Here is a 19,410-nt window from a genome sequence, read left to right as displayed (position 1 = left end):
TTTACTTAAGGAAACTCACACGGTTTAACTAAAAGACACACGGTCAGTTTACTACCTCAATCGGTTGATCTAAGGACTCACACGGTCGGTTGTCAAGACACACATGGCCGAGTGTGTTCTTGACAGATGCAGGTCGACTATTAGGGTTTTCTAGACCAAAATCGATTTTTCTATCGATTTTTGATGAAAAACACTAAACCAAAACATAGAGAACAATGGAAAAGACTCTAGAAATACCTTTTGACAATGAAAACACCAACTATAATGTAGAAAAAGAGATTAAATGATTAAAACACAAAAAACACCAAAAACACCAACTTTTTGAACCAAAAACGATTTTGATCAAGCAAAACCAGAGACTCCAGCTCTGATACCACTTTGTAGATGTTTATTCACAGATCATAGGTTACTTGCTAACTATCCTAGAGGCAGAATTCACTAGAATAGGGTTAAACCGAGATATGGGTCGTATCGGGATCGAATAGATCAAACCTAGGACAAGAACAAGATTAGATCGACGCCTAAACGATATATTTCGATGGTATATGGTGTTAGGGTTCTCTGGAGATGAAAACTAGTCGACTAGGGTAAATGGGGTGATTAACCTCAACCAAGAAGTCTCATCCCGCATATATACTGCAGGTCAGACACACTCGGTCGAGTGTGTCTCTCAGTCGGTCGACTGAGTAACACAGTCGGTCGAGTGAGTACACACTCGGTCGACTCTGTGTGCAGTTTAACATATTGATTATTTAACAAATTAAGTACTCACAATCACAAATGTAATCAATAGTCACAAGTAAACATTATTACATAACAGAATGTGTTAAACGTAAAGATAAACTACGGCTGAGGATTCATGCACCAACAAATATAGATCAAATGAGCTTTTTCTCAATCTCATCAACAAGATCGAAGACTTCATATAGTTGATAAAGTAAAGTCATTCTTTAAATGAAAAACGAATAGATCTGGTTAGTGTAGTCTGAAAAGGAATTGAAAGATAAGCTACACATAAAATAGAATGGTGAAAACAAACGGATATACGTTAAAATGATCAAGCATGCATAATATTGAAAATAATATCTATTTTTAATTAGAGACAATGACTAAAGGTAAATTTCCTACTGATTGAATAATCGATGATGATGGAAGAAGGTGTGATGCCCCGTCCAAAACCATCATGGTACGGATTATCAACAACATGTCCATTACATGGTATAACACTATATACTATTTTAAAACAAGGTTTTACATTCATAAAAAGATAACGTTTTCTCAACGACAAATGTTTTACAAAAGTAACGTGCTTCTACGAATAGAAAGCATTAACAATAGTACGTGATACTTAGGTCATTACAAAACCAAGGTTCGAACATAACATAAGTAGTGAATACAAAATAAAAAGTTCCATGATTAAAAGATATCTCTAAAAATGCAGAGTACAGCGGAAGTCTAACACAGCAACTCTATAATAGCGGAAGCAATTTCGTCTAAGCACCTAAGAAATAACATGCTTTAAAAAGTCAACACGAATGTTGGTGAACTATAGTTTTATTATAAACAATAATGTAATGTAGACCACGAGATTTTGTATTCAAAACAGTATGAAAAGTATATGCTTAACCGTGGGTACTTGGTAACTAATTTAACAAAGAGATATATATATATATATATATATATATATATCACCCCTAAAAGTACACTTGGCGAGTGCGTTAAAACAGACGAAGTATTAAACACCCGTTAGCGCCACTAGCCCGAGTGGGGATGTCAAACCCTATGGATCCATATCTAAGATTCGCGTCTACTGGTTCATAAACCAATAGTTAAACGATACCGAGCTAAGGGGAAAATTTGCGCCGTTATGTCACCCACACATATATAAAGTTAAAGTACTCATGTCTAGTATGTAAAATATAAAAAGCGCATGTATTCTCAGTCCCAAAAATAGTTAAAGTAAAAAGGGATCAGCTATAACTCACAGTGAATGTACGGTAAAGTCGATATGAAAACGTAAGCAAGTAGTAAGTCGGTCCAAAGGTCCTCAACCTAAGTCAATGGTTACTAAGTCAGTAAATCATCCCAAAAAGTTTATAAGTAAGTAAGTTAAGTCTTAAGTATCATCATTATCATCATACGTAAAAGATAAAGTAGGTTTTCAACAAGAATAGAGGTTGAAACGAAAAGCTGAATTCGAACAGCCGCTACGACCTCTATACAAATTGAAATGATGCGCGGTCCATGGCCAAGGCTCAGTTTGTGAGTCCTCTTACCGCTATCCGAAACTCAGATCCTAACTCGATGTCATTTGACCGTGGCGACGGTCAAAGAGCGAGTAGGTCAGAAATTTCAGCTAGTCGTTACAAAGACGTAGTGAACTTTGGAAGACTATAAATCCTAAACCGTATATCGGATTTAGGAGAGTCTTAAACGAAAAGTCATCTACACATCCCGAAATTTCTGGAAATCAATTTTCCAGAAGCTCCAGGAGTCAGATCAGACCCTGAAAAATAGATACAAGTGCTCCGGTGGGTTTCTTGGTGTTTGATGCTTATCACGGTTCTCATCCTTGATGCGTATAAGCCTCAAGTGTACAACTCCTTGATGTTTTAGCATCATTTTGACCAAGTTTTAACCATCAACACACAATGTCAAGACTAAGAAAAGAAATACAACTTACTTAAGAGTTTTAGAAGGATGATGAACCAAAGTTACATCAAGTTCTTAGTTTCGACACAAGTACAAGTTCTATTTGAAATTTAATGTTACAAACTTGGATTCAAACCAAACAAGCAAGACCTTAAGTTATAGAACTTAGATCTTGGTTAAATATTGAAGACCTTAGACTAGAAAGTCTAGATCTTGTGTTCTAGGTGAAACCCTAAGTTATAGAACTTAGACTTTCAACTTTTACAAAACCTTAAGTTATAAAACTTAGATTTTTTACAAAGTAGAATGAATATAAGCTAATGAGCTTTTGTTTTAACAAGTTGGATGACCATAAGTTACATAACTTCGATCAAACAACATAATAAAACCCTAAGCTAGAAAGCTTGGATCTCTTAACAATACTTATGAGACTTCAAGCTAGAAAGCTTGTATCTTTGTTTAAAGAAAATACAAGTTACAAAATTGAAGTAAAACAAATTAAAGAAGATCATAAGTTAATAAACTTGATCTTTTAACAACGTTTTGTAGAAACCTCAAGCTAGAAAGCTTAGATCTCTAATGTTCTTGAAGATCCTTAAAGCAAAAAGCTAGATCTTCAAGTTACATGCAGATCATAAACATAAGTTTTGATCCTTTAACAAAAATAAAGAGATCTTAAGCTATGAGCTTAGATCTAACAAAAGTAATGAAGATTCAAAGCTAAAGATCTTGAATCCTCCATGTTCTTGCATCTTCTTCAACTAAAGTTTAAAGTTACAAGATATATGAAGATTCAAGTTACAAGACTTGAATCTTTGAATAATGATGATGATGATTTCAATTCTGAAAGAAAAGAAGAAAAGAAAATTCAAGTTTTCTTAAGCTTTTTAGAGTAAGAAACTAGAGAGAAAACTATAGAGAAATGTGTGTGTTTTGTGAGAAATGAAATGAAGTTTGAAAAAAAATGAAAGTGGTGGTGGTGTTATTCATGGATGACGGTTATGGGGTGTATAGGGGGGACCAATTTGGCTTGGCATGGGTGGTGGTACATGGTGATGTTTACATGTTGGCTAGCATGGTGCATGGAGTTAAAAGATGTAAGAAATAATACACAAGCATGCTAGTAAATTTGTCTTAACACTTAATGGGTCTTGTCTTATATCTTAATGGACTCATAAGTCCAATAAGATGGGCTCATTTACTAGTCCATTAATTAGAGTAGGGTGGGCCTTTGATAAACTAAGTCCATTAAGGTGATAAGCCCATTAATACTAACTAGTGTGCATTAACAAAACACTAAGCGTAATTAAGCAACCAACAAGCTAAGTAATTGTCATTAAGAAATAACAATTCGGATTAAGTAATCATAACACTCCAATTATAACCAAAGTTTAACATGTACCAAGTACGTATCTCGTTCTAAAGTACTAGTGACACTAACGGTCAAAAAAGCATTCGAGGATCAAGTTAAGTGATTAAACACTTAATAACACGTTTTAAGGTATTAGCGAAAGTAATTAGCATGAATAATGATCCCAGAATATTATATAGCTCAGTACGCACATATACGCAGATTCGTGAAAGTAAAGCATAAATATAAGTCGAAAACGTCAGGTCGTTACATTACCCACCTGTTAAGAAAAATTTCGTCCCGAAATTTTAAGCTGAGGTAGACAGCAGGGGCGGAAAGAGGTGAGGATATTTCTGTATCATCTGATCCTCTCGTTCCCAAGTAAACTCGGGTCCTCATTTAGCATTCCAACGGACTCGGACGATTGGAATCTTGCTTTGTTTCAAGGTCTTGACCTCGCGGTCCATGATCTCAACCGGTTCTTCCAAGAAGTGGAGCTTGTCATCAATCGTAAGCTCATCGAGGGGTATGACAAGTTCTGGTTCTGCAAGACACTTCTTCAGGTTCGATACGTGGAAAGTGGGATGAACAGAACTTAATTGAGTTAGAAGATCTAAACAATAAGCAACGGGTCCAACACGCTCCAAGATTTCAAAAGGACCAATATATCGCGGATTTAGCTTTCCACGCTTTCCGAAATGAATTGCACCTTTCCAAGGTGCGACTTTTAACATTACGCGGTCACCCACTTGGAATTCAAGATCTTTACGTCTAATGTCGGCATAGCTCTTTTGGCGATTAAGGGCCGTCTTGAGCCTTTCTTGAATTTGAACGATCTTCTCGGTTGTTTCATGGATGTGTTCGGATCTGGTGATTTTCTTGTCACCTACTTCAGCCCAACAAATAGGAGAACGACATTTATGGCCATATAATGCTTCAAAAGGTACGGCGTTAATAATGGAGTGGTAAATATTGTTGTAAGAGAATTCGGCTAGAGGCAAATGCCTTTCCCAAGCTTTCCGAAGTCAATAACGCAAGCTCGTAACATGTATTTCAAGGTTTGAATCGTGCGTTCGCTTTGTCCGTTGGTTTGTGGGTGATATGCGGTACTCATGTCTAGACGTGTTCCCAAGGCTTCTTGTAAGGAACGCTAAAACCTAGAAGCGAAACGGGCATCTCGGTCGGAAATAATCGATAAGGGTAAACCATGACGGGATACAATTTCCTTTATGTACAGTTGTGCAAGTTTGTCTATTTTATCGGTTTCTTTCATGGCTAGGAAGTGAGCGGATTTGGTGAGACGGTCAATAATAACCCAGATGGTATCATAACCGCTTACCGTTTTTGGTAGTTTCGTGATAAAGTCCATCGTTATTCTTTCCCACTTCCATTGCGGGATTTCATGATGTTGAAGTAACCCAGATGGCCTTTGATGTTCGGCTTTGACCTTGGAACAAGTTAAACACTTTCCAACATAAGTAGCAACATCCTTTTTAAGGTTCGGCCACCAATATTGTTCTTTGAGATTGTGGTACATCTTACCGGCCCCTGGATGAATTGAATACCTTGACTTATGGGCTTCGTCTAGAATAAGGCTTTGTAAATCCCCATAACTAGGCACCAAAATTCTTCCAGCGAAATATCGGAGTTCGGTCTCTTTAACCTTTAATCGAGAGACGAGAACGTTCAAGCGTTCGTGAGGAATATTTTCATCTTTGAGAGCCTTATCTTGGGCTACACGGATTTGGCTATTGAGATTTGTGTCGATGGTGATGTTTAAGGCTCGGACACGAAGAGGTACCATTCTTTCCTTTCGGCTCAAGGCATCGGCTACTACATTTGCCTTCCCGGGATGGTAACGAAGTTCACAATCGTAATCGTTCAATGTTTCGATCCACCATCATTACCTCATATTCAGTTGTTTTTGTTCGAAAATGTGTTGGAGGCTTTTGTGGTCGGTGAAGATGGTACTTTTAGTTTCGTAAAGATAGTGTCTCCACAATTTGAGTGCAAAGACAACGGCTCTGAGTTCGAGATCGTGTGTTGTGTAGTTTCGTTCGTGAATTTTCAATTGTCGAGAGGCATAAGCAATAACTTTCTTCCATTGCATCAATAAACACCCAAAACCATGTTTCGAGGCATCGCAATATACAATAAAGTCATCATTGCCTTCGAGAAGAGATAAGATAGGAGCGGTGGTTAACTTTTTCTTTAAGGTTTGGAACGCCATCTCTTGTTCGGCCGCCCAAATGAATTTCTTTCCTTTGTGAGTTAATACGGTTAAAGGATGTGCAATCAAAGAGAATCCTTCGATGAATCTACGATAATAATCGGCGAGGCCTAAAAATTGACGAATATGAGTAGGGGTAGTGGGGGTTTCCCACTTGCTAATGGCTCTGATTTTCGCGGGATCTACTTTAATACCTTGATCGCTTACAACATGACCAAGAAATTGAACTTCCTTTAACCAAAATTCACACTTGGAGAATTTGGCATAGAGTTGTTCTTGTCTCAAGAGTTCAAGCACGAGTCGAAGGTGTTGTTCATGTTCTTCTTCACTTTTTGAATAGATTAAGATATCATCTATGAATACGATAATGAATTTGTCTAGATACGGCTTGCACACGCAGTTCATAAGATCCATAAACATAGCAGGTGCGTTAGTCAAACCAAATGGCATCACAAGAAACTCATAATGACCATAACGAGTTAGGAACGCAGTCTTAGGTACATTGCCCTCCTTCACCCTCAACTAGTGATAACCTGATCAAAAATCAATCTTGGAGTAAACGCTTGATCCTTGCAGCTGATCAAATAGATCATTAATCCTGGGAAGGGGATACCGGTTCTTGATTGTCAACTTGTTTAGTTCGCGATAATCGATACACATACGAAAAGATCTGTCCTTCTTCTTTATGAACAAAATGGGAGCGCCCCAAGGCGAAGAACTTGGTCGAATAAATCCACGGTCTAGCATTTCTTGTAGTTGACTCTGCAACTCTTGCATTTCAGTTGGTGCAAGTCGATAAGGTGCGTGAGCTACAGGTGCAGCTCCCTGCATTAGATCGATCTGAAACTTCACTGATCGCGTTGGGGGTAATCCCGGCAACTCTTCTAGAAAAACTTCAGGAAATTCGTTTACAATCGGTACATCATTCAAGCTTTTCTCCTTAGTTTCCAACTTCTTCACATGTGCCAAAATAGCAAAATGCCCTTTTCTCACTAACTTCTGTGCCTTCATACAACTAATAAGGTTCAGCTTTGGGCTACATCTCTCCCCGTAAACTATTAATGGCACACCATTATCGCAAAGTATACGAATAATCCTCTCTCCACAGACAACTTCTGCTTTTACCTTAGACAACCAGTCCATGCCAACTATCACGTCAAAGCTCCCCAACTTAATGGGTATCAAATCAATTTTAATCCACACCAGCTAAGTTTATTATACTTCCGCGACAAATTTGATCAACTTTCTCAAATTTCCCATTAGCCACCTCAACAAGATATTTCTCATCCAAAGGAACTAATGACCAATCTAACTTAGAGCAAAAATGTCTACACATTTAACTCCTATCGGCACCAATATCAAACAAGACAGAAGCTAATAGTTTATTAACAGTGAATGCACTTGTAACCAAGTCAGGATCCTCGCGGGCATCTTTGGCATTCATGTTAAAGACTCTTTCACGTGCAGGCCCGCCATCCTTCTTCTTGTTAGGACATTCGTTCTTAAAGTGACCTTGTTGGCCGCACTCGAAGCACTTTCTTGGCGCATTCTGATTCGCTTTCACAGCTGGAGTGTTGATCCTACAATCCTTGCCGATGTGTCCCGTCCTCTTACATTTCTCACACACCACATTGCAGTACCCAGTATGATGCTTATAGCATCTCTTGCATTGAGGGAGGTTACCTTTGTAGTTAGGGTTGCTCCCCTCATTGTTTCCCCTAAAGTTCTCATGCCTCTTGACTGGATTCTGATCAATACATTTACCCTTGTTTCCTTCCCATTTGTGCTTCCCATTACTTGCCCCAGACTCCGATTTCACCTTCTCTGGCTCTTGGCGGATAATCTGATCCATCAAGGTGTGCGCAAATCGCATAGCTTCCTGGACAGTTCCTGGTTTTGAAGAAGTGACATTTCTTGAATGTCTTTGGGAAGTCCCCACAGATACCGCTCCAACCGTTTGTAGTCAGGAGTAACCATTGTGTGGCACATTAAGGCCAACTCCAAGAATCTTCGATCATAACCATCAAGGCCATTTCCTACTACCTTCAATTCCCAAAATTTCGTCTCTATTTTTTGAATTTCGGTTTTAGGGCAATATTCCTCTATCATCGCCCTCTTGAACTCTTCCCATGGTGTTGCATATGATTCATCAATTCCCTGGGCCTGGGCGAACGTATTCCAAGATGTCAAACCGCCATCTGATAGTGTACAGGTTGCGTACTTAGTCTTGTTCGCGTCAGAGCAGTTGCTAACCCGAAATACCGATTCTAACTTTTCAAACCATCTTGTTAACCCAACTGGTCCTTCCGTTCTACTGAGAGTTTGTGGCTTGCAACCCTAAACTTCTTTGTAAGTGAACCCATTCTGAGCATTTTGGTTAGCCCTCGGGGCTTTTGCAGGGCTGGCATTCACCATAGCTATTCACTCGAGCAGCCACCATTTCCTCAATTTGCGCAGCGGTGGGTATTTGTAATGACCCGTTAAAATCGCTATTGACGCGGTACATTAATCATTGATTCCATAGTGAGGTTTTGACCTCTATATGATACGTTTTGATAAATTATTGCATTCATTAAAATACGTGACCTTCTAAACATAAAAAGTCATAATCATGTGGGCGAGTGCTTAGGCGTAAGCAAAACCCCAAAATACATAAGTTTTTAATTTACAGGTTGAAATCACAGTCCAATTATTTATTACACAACGCAGTTTTATTTCGAATGCAATAAACTTTATACAAAGCATGAGAGACTCCATGCAGGCAACAAGCACATCACAGCGGAAGCTGTCTAAGGACCTGAGAATAAAACATGCTAAAAAGTCAACATGAATGTTGGCGAGTTATAGGTTTAATTGCTCGAGTCATAATTGTATATAAAGATAGACCACAAGATTTCATAAAAAATTTATCAATAGATTCTACGTAACAGAGCACCCTGGTAACTAAACTTTAACGTTATAATGATAATTACCCCATTCGTTTTAATACACGCAAACCAACGTGTCATAAACTCAAATAACATACGTCCGTTAAAAGGCTAGCGCTCTAGCTCGGACGGGGATGTCAAGCCCTATGGATCCATATACAATTATTCGCGCCCACCAGTCCATATCCTATGTACTGGCAGCTACTAGTTACCAATGCTAAGGGATTTTCAGTTTAACTCAGTGTAGAATTTAGTATGTACTTGTGTATTATTGCGTTTAAAATAAATTGCATGTATTCTCAGCCCAAAAATATTTATAGTATTTAAAAATAGAGGCTATAAACTCACGGTTCAATATTGAGACTCAATATTGTAGGCAAATTGCGTAGACGTAATGATGGTAGATGACTGTATGGTTAGCCTTGGATTCAAGAACAATACCCCGAACAATACCCAATATTTCCTTAGCTTAAAACGGTTTGAAACCCGAATTAAAACACCCTCGAATATACTTTATTTTTATTAAACTTAAAATTAAAATTAAAAATTATAATTAATATATATATATATTGATAGATTGAGAGATTCAGAAAGGAGTACATAATTCGTCGAGTAAATTGGAGTATTTATAGTACTTTTCAATTTCCTGTAGCTCATGCGATCGCATGAGTTTTCTGTGTTTTTGCCATGCGATCGCATTGCCGCCTTATTCGTTTTTGTTTGCTAGTTCGTCGATATCAAATAGTGTACGGTAGCAAATAGTGTTACTGTAGCAAATAGTTTTTACTGTAGCACTGTAGCACTGTAGCAAATAGTGTTCACTGCAGCGAATAGTATTTTACTGTAGCACTGTAGCAAAGTCGGTTCACTGTAGCAAATAGTGTTTTACTGTAGCAAAGTCAGTTTCACTGTAGCAAATAGTGTTTTACTGTAGCAAAGTCGTTTTTACTGTAAGGAAAGTCGTTTTTACTGTAGGAAAGTCGTTTTTACTTGTACATCTTATAATATATATATACATACATATAATTGTTCATGAATCGTCGAGAGTAGTCAAAGGTAATTGAATATATGAAACAGTTCTAAAATTTTGAGACTCAATCTAACAGACTTTGTTTAACGTAACAAATTAATAAATCGTATAGAGAATTGGTTTAAATAAGTCGAAATTTTTCGGGTCATAACAGTATTCCTCTTGGACCTCTCCTTGCTGCCAATGATCTTCTAAACCAAAAATTTCGACTTAAGTCAAAATCCATTATTCAATAATTAATACTGTCATAGTAATATGGTAATCAATTATACAATCAACACAATACATGTTAACTAAGTATGGAAAACTAGTCGCAGATATCATGAAACCATCATACAATATCTTAAAGAAAACGTCGTACAATTAATTAAACAACATTAAGTTCCATTCATAATAAGAAAAAGTTGCATACAACTTCATAAGTTTTCATACAATACACAAATGAAAACATGAAACAACTAATGGAAATACAAAATGAAATCTAGTACATAAGTCCTATGGAGATGGAGGATAAATGACGTCCATCAGGTGGGACACCTGGTCCTCAAGCTCAGTCACCCGGGCATGTAGGGCACGCACTTCCCTCATCAGCTCCTCGATGGTGGGAGGTGCCGGTGGTGCAGGTGGTGCAGGTGGTACAGGTGGTGCCGATGGTGCAGGTGGTGGAGATGTAGCACTAGAAGTAGATAACGAGCGACCTTACGCACAAATGGATCATGAGGTATCGGCACAACCCGCTTACGAGCGGTGATCCTAATTAACTGTCCATGCGCGTTCACGAACGGCTTGCATCCATTTACCCTGGGAATAACGATACCGTCGTAGTGGTAATGCTTCTTCAGCGGGGTAGAGGGTGGTGGTACAGGCTCCTCCTCGGGGTCCTCCTCAGAATCCTCCTCGGGATCCTCCTCACTGGTATCGTCTGATGATGAACTGTCTGAGTCGCCTGAAGGTGGTGCAGGTGCATCACGTGCAGAAGAATATGTCTGGCCGGTGGTCATGATCCGATGTCTGCCAGGTGGAATCGACACAACCCGTTCGTTGTGTATCTGACCCAGTGTCCACGTTCGTTAAGAAATGGGCGGTCCCCGTTTATCCCAAGGATCACGGTACCATCAGAATGATACTTTGGCCCCAGGAGACTAGGACTGGGTGGAGATGGGATCTCCTCGGGTTCCTCATCACTGTCCGAGATGACCATCAGGTCAGGCGAGTGACTGCTATCCCAAGAAGATGAGTCATCAGAGTCGTCAGAGGGTAGTGGTGACGGAATAGATGAGTCAACAACAACAGTCGGCGAAGTAGCGGACGAGTCTGAATCACTCTCCAAGTCAATAATCATAGGCGGTATGTCCGACATCTGAACAAGGAAAAATAACTTTTTTCCATGTCAGTAAGACATATAGCAAGCATGTAATCAGGTATAATAACAACAGCAGCCTAGATCATCTACAACAGTACATAGCATGACAATAATAGTATCATACAGCGGTACCATGCAATAGTAGCATGCAGTAGTAAGAATAAACATTAGCATACGACAATAACATATAGCAGTAATAGTAAGCAGTAGCATACAGTAGTTCCACAGAAACAAGTAAACGATCAAGTTGTAGATTAGTCCTATTAGTGAATCCTAATTGACTCGGTCAAGACACATTAATGCAGACTCATTCCCTACAACCGATGCTCTGATACCAAATGTGATGCCCCGTCCAAAACCATCATGGTACGGATCATCAACAACAGGTCCATTACACGGTATAACACTATATACTATTTTAAAACAAGGTTTTGCATTTATAAAAAGATAACATTTTCCCAACGACAAATGTTTTACAAAAGTAACGTATTTCAACGAATAGAAAGCATTAACAATAGTACGTGACACTTAGGTCGTTACAAAACCAAGGTTCGAACATAACATAAGTAGTGAATGCAAAATTAAAAGTTCCATGATTAAAAGACATCTCTAACAATGCAAAGTACAGCGGAAGTCTAACACAGCAAGTCTATAATAGCGGAAGCAATTTCGTCTAAGCACCTGAGAAATAACATGCTTTAAAAAGTCAACACGAATGTTGGTGAGCTATAGTTTTATTGTAAACAATAATGTAATGTAGACCACGAGATTTTGTATTCAAAACAGTATGAAAAGTATATGCTTAACCATGGGCACTTGGTAACTAACTTAACAAAGAAATATATATATATCACCCCCTAAAAGTACACTTGACGAGTGCGTTAAAACAGACAAAGTATTAAACACCCGTTAAATGCTAGCGCGACTAGCCCGAGTGGGGATGTCAAACCCTATGGATCCATATCTAAGATTCGCGTCTACCGGTTCATAAACCAATAGTTAAACATTACCGAGCTAAGGGGAAAATTTGTGCCGTTATGTCACTCACACATATATAAAGTTAAAGTACTCGTGTCTAGAGTCTAGTATGTAAAACATAAAAAACGCATGTATTCTCAGGTCCAAAAATAGTTAAAGTAAAAAGGGAGCTATAACTCACAGTGAATGTACGGTAAAGTCGATACGAAAACGTAAGAAAGTAGTAAGTCGGTCCAAAGGTCCTCAACCAAAGTCAATGGTTACTAAGTCAGTAAATCGTCCTAAAATGTTTAAAAGTAAGTAAGTTAAGTCTTAAGTATCATCATTATCATCATACGTAAACGATAAAGTAGGTTTTCAACAAGAATAGAGGTCGAAACGAAAAGCTGAATTCGAATAGCCGCTACGACCTCTACACAAACTGAAATGACACGCGGTCAGTGGCCAAAGCTCCGTTTGTGAGTCCTATTACCGCTGTCCGAAACTCAGATCCTAACTGGATGTCGTTTGACCGTGGCGACGTTCAAAGCGTGAGTAGGTCTGAAATTTCAGCACGTCGTTACAAAGACGTAGTGAAGTTCGGAAGATTATATATCCTAAACCGTATATCGGATTTAGGCGAGTCTTAAACGAAAAGTCATCTACACATCCCGAACATTTTAGAAATCAATTTTCCAGAAGCTCCAGGAGTCAGATCAGACCCTGAAAAATAGATACAAGTGCTCCAGTGGGTTTCTTGGTGTTTGATGCTTATCACGGTTTTCATCCTTGATGCGTATAAGCCTCAAGTGTAAAACTCCTTGATGTTTTAGCATCATTTTGACCAAGTTTAAACCATCAACACACAATGTCAAGACTAAAAAAAGAAATACAACTCACTTAAGAGTTTTAGAAGGATGATGAACCAAAGTTACATCAAGTACTTAGTTTCGACACAAGTACAAGTTCTATTTGAAATTTAAAGTTACAAACTTGGATTCAAACCAAACAAGCAAGACCTTAAGTTATAGAACATAGATTTTAACTAAATATTGAAGACCTTAGACTAGAAAGTCTAGATCTTGTGTTCTAGGTGAAACCCTAAGTTATAGAACTTAGACTTTCAACTTTTACAAAACCTTAAGTTATAAAACTTAGATTTTTTACAAAGTAGAATGAATATAAGCTAATGAGCTTTTGTTTTAACAAGTTGGATGACCATAAGTTACATAACTTAGATCAAACAAAATAATAAAACTCTAAGCTAGAAAGCTTGGATCTCTCAACAATACTTATGAGACTTCAAGCTAGAAAGCTTGTATCTTTGTTTAAAGAAAACACAAGTTACAAAATTGAAGTAAAACAAATTAAAGAAGATCATAAGTTAATAAACTTGATCTTTTAACAACTTTTTGTAGAAACCTCAAGCTAGAAAGCTTAGATCTCTAATGTTCTTGAAGATCCTTAAAGTAAAAAGCTAGATCTACAAGTTACATGAAGATCATAAACATAAATTTTGATCCTTTAACAAAAATAAAGAGATCTTAAGCTATGAGCTTAGATCTAACAAAAGTAATAAAGATTCAAAGCTAAAGAGCTTGAATCCTCCATGTTCTTGCATCTTCTTCAACTAAAGTTTGAAGTTACAAGATATATGAAGATTCAAGTTACAAGACTTGAATCTTTGAATAATGATGATGATGATTTCGATTATGAAAGAAAAGAAGAAAAGAAATTCAAGAAAACTTACAAGTTTTCTTAAGCTTTTTAGAGTAAGAAACTAGAGAGAAAACTAGAGAGAAGTGTGTGTGTTTTGTGAGAAATGAAATGAAGTTTGAAAAAAATGAAAGTGGTGGTGGTGGTATTCATGGCTGACGGTTATGGGATGTATGGGGGGGACCACTTTGGCCTGGCATGGGTGGTGGTACATGGTGATGTTTTCATGTTGGCTAGCACGGTGCATGGAGTTAAAAGATGTAAGAAATGGTACACAAGCATGCTAGTAAATTTGTCTTAACACTTAATGGGTCTTGTCTTATATCTTAATGGACTCATAAGTCCATTAAGATGGGCTCATTTACTAGTCCATTGATTAGAGTAGGGTGGGCCTTTGATAAACTAAGTCCATTTAGGTGATAAGCCCATTAATACTAACTAGTGTGCATTAACAAAACACTAAGCGTAATTAAGCAACCAACAAGCTAAGTAATTGCCATTAAGAAATAACAATTAGGATTAAGTAGTCATAACACTCCAATTATGACCAAAGTTTAACGTGTACCAAGTACGTATCTCGTTCTAAACGACTAGTGACACTAACAGTCAAAAAAGCATTCGAGGATCAAGATAAGTGATTAAACACTTAATAACACGTTTTAAGGTATTAGAGAAAGTAATTAGCATGGATAATGATCCCAGAATATTATCTAGCTCAGTACGCACATATACGCAGATTCGTGAAAGTAAAGCATAAATATAAGTCGAAAAAGTCGGGTCGTTACAGAAGGTGTTAGATGTAGAAATTCCTATATCATGTGTTCAAGAAGCGAAAGAGGTATAGTAATACTTTGTACGGATATTTTCTCACTAAGTGTATCACTTTTCCAATATTCTAAATATAATATGAAAAAACTACGATGAATTTCAAGGGATTCTATTTCTTTAATTAAGTTTGCTTCACATGAAGATATGTTGAAGGTCCTAGAGAATGATCTATGGATGATAAGGGGTACCATACCCTATTACCTTTAACAAGTAGTATACCGAAGTGTCTCTTTCTCCGTAAGACTTAACTAAGATGATGGTCTGTGTTTGTGATTTTAATATCCACTAACATTTATTTTAATTGATTGGGAATTACTTTAATGAAAAAAATTAGCTGGTTATACTTAGTAACGGGTTCAGAGAGTATGAAATACACACCCGTAATAGTTGACTAGCTACTGTCGCGGAAAATGCGGGAGTCAAGCGGGTCGCGCCCCCTTGCGGGGTCAATGGGCAGATGATGTGCTTCACATAGGAAAACGAGTCAATTTACGCCCGTTCTTAATCGTGGAAATGTTATTGAAATTAGTTCTTATTCAAGGGCAGAGTCCCTGGCTGGGATCCCGCTCCCAAGTAAGCGGGTAGGGTCGGGGCAGCGCCCCTCGCGAAGTTCGGGCAGTACCGAACACCTCAACCGAAAAGGCACTATAGGTTTTAAGGAACATATTCCTTCCAACAGTTTTTTTTGCCAAAATGTGAGACTTTTGTCAACCTGTTTTCTCACCAAAAACGAAGGGTTGTTTCTGTACATGATTACCAGCTACTAACTAATTTGATATTTCGTTTTTGGCACAACTACATTCATACACAAAACTCATACGGAAACATACAATTCTTTAATACTTGCTTTTGATTTCTTCTTGCCTAAACAATATCGTTCTTGTCTTATCCGAATTAGGATTTCGTGTACACCTGAGGCTTCTGTGGGGCGAAATACCTAATTAGTAAAGTGTTTCACGATTCAGGAACAATCCAGATAATCTGTCTCATACCCGTTTTCTTATAGTTTGGTTGATGTTACATGAGGTGCCTTTATCGGGATTTAAAGAAGTTGGATCAAGTGTTGTCGCATCCAAGATATGCACCCCCATGATGTTGACTCATTCACGAGTACTATGTGCATGGAGTCATGGGGTGACTTAACTATGCAAGGGCTATGATCGAATTGTCAATAAGGAATGACTTAAAGGACAATTTGACTATTGATATGCCTAACATGGTTGGCATGAGGAAAGTAACAGATTATGTGAGGATTGAGTATGAATGGGAGTCTCCTTGATGCTCCTGGTGTCAAGTGTTCGGTCACTTGAATGTTGAATGTCCTAAGGCTATGAGAGTGGATGCCTAACCATAAGCTAGTCTTGTGATAATTGAAAAACAAAAACAACATACTGATATCAAGGTTTTTCAACATGTGCAGTGAAAGGTTACCAAGGGTGTAGCGATTGGTGGAAATAATAAGCAGCAAACTACCGAGTTTGAAATGGGAAAACAAAATTGAAGGCTTGTTGATCTTCCCAAACAAAGGAATACTCAAATGAGTCAAGTTGGGACAAGTACGAATATTAGAGTGAAGGTTCACAATTCGTTAGAAGTTCTTGCTTAACTTTGTAGATAAACTGAGCGATATTAAACCTGATGAAGGGGAAACAGTCGAGTTATGGATGAAAAAAAATGCTCCTAAGAAAACAACATATGGCATGAGATGGGCTGGTTGTAGTTGGACGTTTTAGTTTATTTTTTTCATGTCTTGGTCTAGGTGTTTGTGTTTGCTAGTCGTATTTTGGTGTGTAGGGTCTAGCTACATTTATGGTTATTTGTGAAGCCATAAGGTGCACTTATGTTCATTGTGCTTATTTGTAAATTCATTATTTTTTTATATAATATCTCTTTTCTCTTTTATATATAATAACAAAATGGAAATTAGCTCATTTTAAAAAAAATACCCAATCCTAGCCACCCATTACAATAGTCAACTTTGATCTAAACCATTGATTATCTACTAATCTACCTAATGAGCTCATAATCTCAATCTTCAATTGTTTGATTACACAAATACCCCTGTACAGTTATACACAATAAAATACGCGACCTCCAATTCAAAATTTAGGGGTTTGCAACTCACGGGTTACTTTTCAATTTACAAGAAATAAGGCTATTCTTACACACACAAAAAAACCCTAAAATCCTATCAACCCTAAACATGCAGCGTTGATCGCAATCGCAAGAAAAATCTGATTATGCCGTCGATTGTTTGATTACATCTGTCTATCAAACCCTAAATCAACTTTCAAATTCATTTTTCAAAATTAGTTGGCGAAACTCGATTCATATATCGAACTACAGAAAAAAAACAATAGGTTTCTCCCAAAACGCATTCCCACTAATCGAACTATAACCTACAGATTTTTTCGGAATGAATTAGCTATGGATACACCAAGGTTTGTTGTTTTTAGTATTGCAGTCTATTAATTCAATCAACAATTACTTTAGTCTACCGATTCATGTTTGATAAATATGTGATTAATGGATCTGGTTTGCTTCAATTTATTTACATCTTTTAATCTTCTAATCTAACATATTTAATTTACAGATTAGGGCTTATTAATCACATATACAAATTTGAGCCTGCAATCGTACCATCTCTGGAGTTCATGTTTGATGATGTTGAGGTATTTGACAAATCAAACATATACTATTGTACGCATCTCTGGAGATAATTTCTATTACTATTGTATAATATAAATGATGTTTGCCTTATACAAACCTCCAGTTACAAAGATATATACTATGATATATAGGATGTTAGTGATGTTATGCTAGGTGTATATGAAATAGCTTATATTTTACAAGGAAATACTATTAAATACGATACAATTTTACACAAGATATTTATTTATTTATAGAATGGATATACTTAAACCTTGCTACAACACTTATAGGCAGTGTACCCAATCGTACAGTAGTGTAGTTTTTAGTAAGTCCGGTTCGTTCCACAGGGAATCTTTTAAACAAAGCTTAACGCTATATTAGTTTTATTTATAAAAATACAAATATATATAAGTAATATTATTATTATAACGGGGGGTTTTTACCGTTTAATGACCGGTTTGTCGATTTTAAAACTTTAGTCGCAGTTAAAACCTAATGTAAAATATTAAATAAATAAAAGACTTAATTTAAAGCATAAAGTAAATAATGATAATGAAATTGCGTGCGATAAAATAAAATTACGATAATTAAAGAGTACGAAAATTAAAAGTGCAATTAAATACAAAGACAATAAATAAAAGTGCAATTAAATACAATAACAATAAATAAAAGTGCAATAATTAGAAGTGCAATTAAATATGAAGATAAAGGAATTATGCTTATTTAAACTTCCGTAATCATGATGTTTGACGTGTTGATTTTAGTTTATTCCCATGGGTTAATTGTTCTTTGTCCTGGATTATTTAATATGTCCATACGGATTTGTCCATAAAAGTTCATCAGTCATAAATATAAAGAGCGAAAGCCTTCGTCAAATTATTCTTATTCCCGAAGTCAAATATTCCAACTAATTGGGGATTCGAATTGTAACAAGGTTTTAATACTTTGTTTATTGAATACACCAGGTTATCGACTGCGTGTAAACAAAGGTTTTACTACTTCGTTAACAATTACACCAATTACCCTTGAATGTAATTCACCCCTGTTTCAACAAGTCTATTAACTATTAATCCAGTTCCGTGTCCGGTAATTTAACGCCTTGAATCGAGTAAATTTTTTTTTTTTTTTTTTTTTTTGAAAAACAAGGTTACTGCCTGGACAAGGCTTATGCCGCGGCGCGGCCAGCCTTGTCGCGGCGCGACAATACACAGGAAAATTTATACTTCTTAGCCTTACTTCTGTTCCCAACATCAGTTATATGCCGCGGCGCGGAGCCCTTGGCCGCGGCGCGACATAACACTAATCCGGGGACTGATCTGCAACATTTCACTTAAACCAAACTTTTTCACTTTTCATCATACTCAAACATATTTAAAACTGCATAATTCATACACAAACATCAGAAATCAGTTTCTAACATCGTGAACCATCTATAAACAACATTTAGACAACAAAACGTGTTTTCATGAATCAAAACCATCATTTGGTCCCAAGTTCAACAATAACAAACATGACTCATTCAAAGCCCTTGGCGTTTAATAAGCGGTAACCGTAGAGCGTGATTACAAAAAGGGACTTGCAATACCACTTACGCTATGCCAATGCTCCTCTAGCGCTTTACACGGGCTCCTTACCTTCACGATGGACCTTAGCACCTAAAACATAAAACATCATAGGGGTAAGCTTTTGCACTTAGTGAGTTAT

General features: G+C 37.2%; 1 protein-coding gene across 1 annotated transcript in view; it reads right to left on the bottom strand.

The window, feature by feature from the left end:
* Window positions 1-11,187: 11,187 nt before the first annotated feature.
* Window positions 11,188-19,410, bottom strand: part of LOC139890258 (uncharacterized) — a 94,503-nt gene continuing 86,280 nt past the window's right edge. Inside the window, exon 9 of the mRNA XM_071873151.1 lies at window positions 11,188-11,550. Within this exon, the coding sequence (XP_071729252.1) occupies window positions 11,188-11,550 (363 nt within the window). The remainder of the gene's footprint in view (window positions 11,551-19,410) is intronic.

The sequence above is a fragment of the Rutidosis leptorrhynchoides genome, chromosome 2 (genome assembly GCF_046630445.1).
Source record: "Rutidosis leptorrhynchoides isolate AG116_Rl617_1_P2 chromosome 2, CSIRO_AGI_Rlap_v1, whole genome shotgun sequence".
Classification (NCBI taxonomy): Eukaryota; Viridiplantae; Streptophyta; class Magnoliopsida; order Asterales; family Asteraceae; genus Rutidosis; species Rutidosis leptorrhynchoides.
This window is presented reverse-complemented; position numbering and strand designations above follow the sequence as displayed.